Source organism: Zingiber officinale, chromosome 4A (genome assembly GCF_018446385.1).
Source record: "Zingiber officinale cultivar Zhangliang chromosome 4A, Zo_v1.1, whole genome shotgun sequence".
NCBI classification, from domain to species: Eukaryota; Viridiplantae; Streptophyta; class Magnoliopsida; order Zingiberales; family Zingiberaceae; genus Zingiber; species Zingiber officinale.
The window spans coordinates 135742389-135745687 of record NC_055992.1 but is presented as its reverse complement, the minus strand read 5'-3'; the positions used below and the strand labels follow the sequence as shown (position 1 = coordinate 135745687).

At 37.6% G+C, this 3299-nt stretch overlaps 1 protein-coding gene across 1 annotated transcript; it reads right to left on the bottom strand.

Moving 5' to 3' along the window:
• Window positions 1-1691: 1691 nt before the first annotated feature.
• On the bottom strand, window positions 1692-3099 carry LOC121971360 (BAG family molecular chaperone regulator 1-like). The gene is made up of 4 exons (XM_042522594.1): window positions 2831-3099; window positions 2498-2754; window positions 2288-2434; window positions 1692-2198 (listed from the first exon to the last, which is right to left on the bottom strand). The coding sequence occupies exons 1-4, from the start codon at window positions 3042-3044 to the stop codon at window positions 1926-1928; spliced, it is 891 nt and encodes a 296-aa protein (XP_042378528.1). The 5' UTR covers window positions 3045-3099; the 3' UTR covers window positions 1692-1925.
• Between the last annotated feature and the right edge of the window lie 200 nt (window positions 3100-3299).

Here is a 3299-nt window from a genome sequence, read left to right as displayed (position 1 = left end):
CTATCATATTCCTCATACAGAAGATACTCTTATTTTAATATTATGTAACAATTATAAAATAGTTTCTATAGCTCCAGACGTATAACATCTCTCCATATATGTGAAATTGACATTAGACAAAATTAGATCAAATTCTCTAGATCAAATTGCTCAAATTTGTTCAAAATTATTTCAACATGGTCAAATTTACTTTAAATTACCATCATTAAATGAGCACCTTGTGTTTTATTCCTACAGCTACACCATGTAAAAAAAAAAAAAATCTATACAAAACACTTTTATATATAAAAAAAAACAATCTTTACCAATTTAGTCAAAATTATTTCAACATGGTCAAATTTATCATAAAACTATTGTAACAACAATTAATTGTCTGTTACAGTATTAGCAATTAATTAGTCTTTAATGTAATTTTTTTACATAATAAAGCTTTTTGTCGTAGCAATTGATCATATTAAAGCTATTTTGATAGAGTTGAGCAATTTTGGGTATAATTTTTAAGTTAAATTATTTGTTCACTTTGTATCAACTAATCCATAAATGCTAGAAAAGGAATAAGAGTATTTTCTATATGAGAAATATAATAGAATACTTTTGATTTTGATAATTAAGAGCATCCTTTCCATGATTCAAATTTGATCAAAATCGCTTTAACATGATCAAATTCATCATAAAATTATTGTAACAATAATTAAAGTTGTAGCAAGCAATTAATGACTGCTACAATATTTTCACAATGAATTGGATTATGTTGAAGTGACTTTGATCAAATTTTAACAACTTTAACTAAAATGGTAAAGATTTTTGTTGGGTATAAAAGGGTTCTATGTATATATTGTTTAACTAAGCTAAATTAATTTATTTGTACACATTATAGTAGCACGGAAATAAATAAGGATGTACAATCGGTTCAAATCGTACCGATTGAACTGATTAAAATTTAAAATTGAATTGATCGAACATTTTTTAAACCAACCAACCCGACCGAACTTTTCAAAAAAATTGAACCAGCCAAACCGATAAAATATCGGTTAATTTGGTTTTATTGAAATAATCAAAATTTTCAATTTGATATGGTTTGATTAGGTTTGATTCCAGTTTGATTCAATTCAACTCATAATATTGATTCGATTTAATTCCAATTTGATTAAATTTGACTCCGATTTGATTCGGTTCAACTCAAAATATCGGCTTAATCGGTTTAACCGAATTTTGATTTTCAAAATCGAAACCGAACTGATATAACCAATATTTAAAAAAAAAAAAATTAAATTTCCGAATTAACCGAACCGAACTTTTAATTTCGGTCAGTTAATTCGATTTAATCGAACTTTTGCTCATCCATAAAAACTAAAGGTATCTTCAGTATGAAAAATACGATGAATTAAACTTCTGATAATTAAGATCACCTTTTTTTATTTTTGCCCAAATAAGCATTTTGAACAAATTAGTCATCCATGATAAAAAAAAGGACAAACAAGAGAGACCGATCAAGCAATCAAAATGGTGTGGTATTCTGAACCAATCATCTGACTCTGAGCAAACAAGTTCATGACTTATTTGATGTACAAATCTAAGAGCAGAGGACACAGGAAAACAGAAGAACAAGAACTTGGAATCCACCCAATTCTCCATTAATAATCCTCTACTTTCCATGTGCAATCATTTCAATCTAAAAAAACACACACAAAAAAACAACTTTTTGGCAATCTACAATATTGTAGACAAAATTCTCATAGCAGTGATGGTAGTAGGTACAATAATCTTATTGTTTCATGGATCTCAAGTATTATGTGAAGATATGCACACAAAAATAATAATGGAAGGGCAGCAAGATGTGATTTTGAATTCAGATTGAGAGGAAGTTTAATCACACATACTGTTTTGGTTTTAAGGTTCTTCTTCTTCTTCCTCTTCTTCTTCTTTCAAAACAGCTCCCAATCAAGCCTTGTGGTGGTTGCGGGCGGCGCAACGGTGATTGTGGCGGTGGAGGTGGATGGGATGAGTAAGGAATCGAATGTCTCCCAGTTTGTTGTCACGATTACTGGCTGCTGCTGCTGCTGCTGCTGAAATTGGACTCGCCGCTGAGGTTTTGGTTCTCTGTTCTGTTGTTGTTTGGGTTGGGCATTGCCTTTCGGAGCTGAGTTCTTGATCTTGATTCGGTCTAGGGTTTCGACGTATGCCTGCACTCTGTTCACCTGCGCAAGATTAAGGGAGAATTGCTTGGTGCATTGATTGCCGATTTGAAGAATTCAAGCAAGGAATCGACGACTAAAGAAGCTGAAACCTGGTTTCTTCTCTGTTGCTTAGCGTCGCCATCGGCGACGACGCTGTCCAATTTGATCAACTCGTTCATCAACAGTTCGATCAATCGAATCACGTCCTCCTCCACCACTCTCCCACCTTTGTTCACGATCGTCTCCAATGCCGAAACCTAGTAATGTGCGATTTTTATCAAAAAAAAAAAAAAAAGAAGAAGGGGATCGATTAGGGTTACCTTGGAGGCGAGCTTGTCGACGTCACGCGCGATGGCGGCGATGGCTTTGGCGGCCTTCTCCATCTTGTGGTTCTTCCGTATCTCCAGCAGCCGCTTGGCCTTCGCCGTGGCATCCTCCTCCACCACCAACTTCGACCGGTCCTTCACGCCGGCGGTGTCTAGGAAGGTGGCGGAGTCCCGCTCCTTATCCTTGTAAATGATCCTCTGGTCCAGCGGGTGCATTCCCACGCGCTCCGCGACCATCTTCTTCAAATCCCCTTCCGATTCATCCACGCCGACAAAATCAGCAGCCAAACACTAGCAATGATTGAGCTCATCATCGTTCTCACTCACCGAACGTGGCCTGGGAGCTGATGTAGATCTCGTGGTAGGCGGATCCGTGCTTCACCTTGAGGCGGATGGTCGGCACGACGGCGGCCGGAGGCGCGGCGTCGGGATCGCGCTTCTGGACCACCATTCCGCCGGGAGTCACCTCCAGCTCTGCATCCTTCTCCTCCGCCGCAGCAACAGCCGCCCCCGCGGCTCCGAGGCTACTCCTCGCCGGCATTCCGCCTCCGGGTGGGGATCTCCGAATTGTCGAAGAGTACAAGCGATCCGGCGGATTTATATATGAAATTCCAGGACGATTAATTTCGCTTCCAATTATAATTTTTTAAAATTAAAAATATATTTTTCACACGATTTGTTTTATTTTATTTTTTCTTCGCTGGCATTGAGCATCGCATTCTTGCTCGTGTTTAGTTGGACCTGGTGAGATAATTTCTACTTAAGCCCTGGAGTCTTAAAGCTTTTTATTTACCCA

Coding starts and splice junctions, on each gene's coding strand:
- LOC121971360 (XM_042522594.1), bottom strand. CDS start 3,044: ATGCCGGCGAGGAGTAGCCTCGGAGCCGCGGGGGCGGCTGTTGCTGCG. Junction 2,755..2,830: donor CAGCTCCCAGGCCACGTTCG/GTGAGTGAGAAC, acceptor ATGAATCGGAAG/GGGATTTGAAGAAGATGGTC. Junction 2,435..2,497: donor TCGACAAGCTCGCCTCCAAG/GTAACCCTAATC, acceptor GCACATTACTAG/GTTTCGGCATTGGAGACGAT.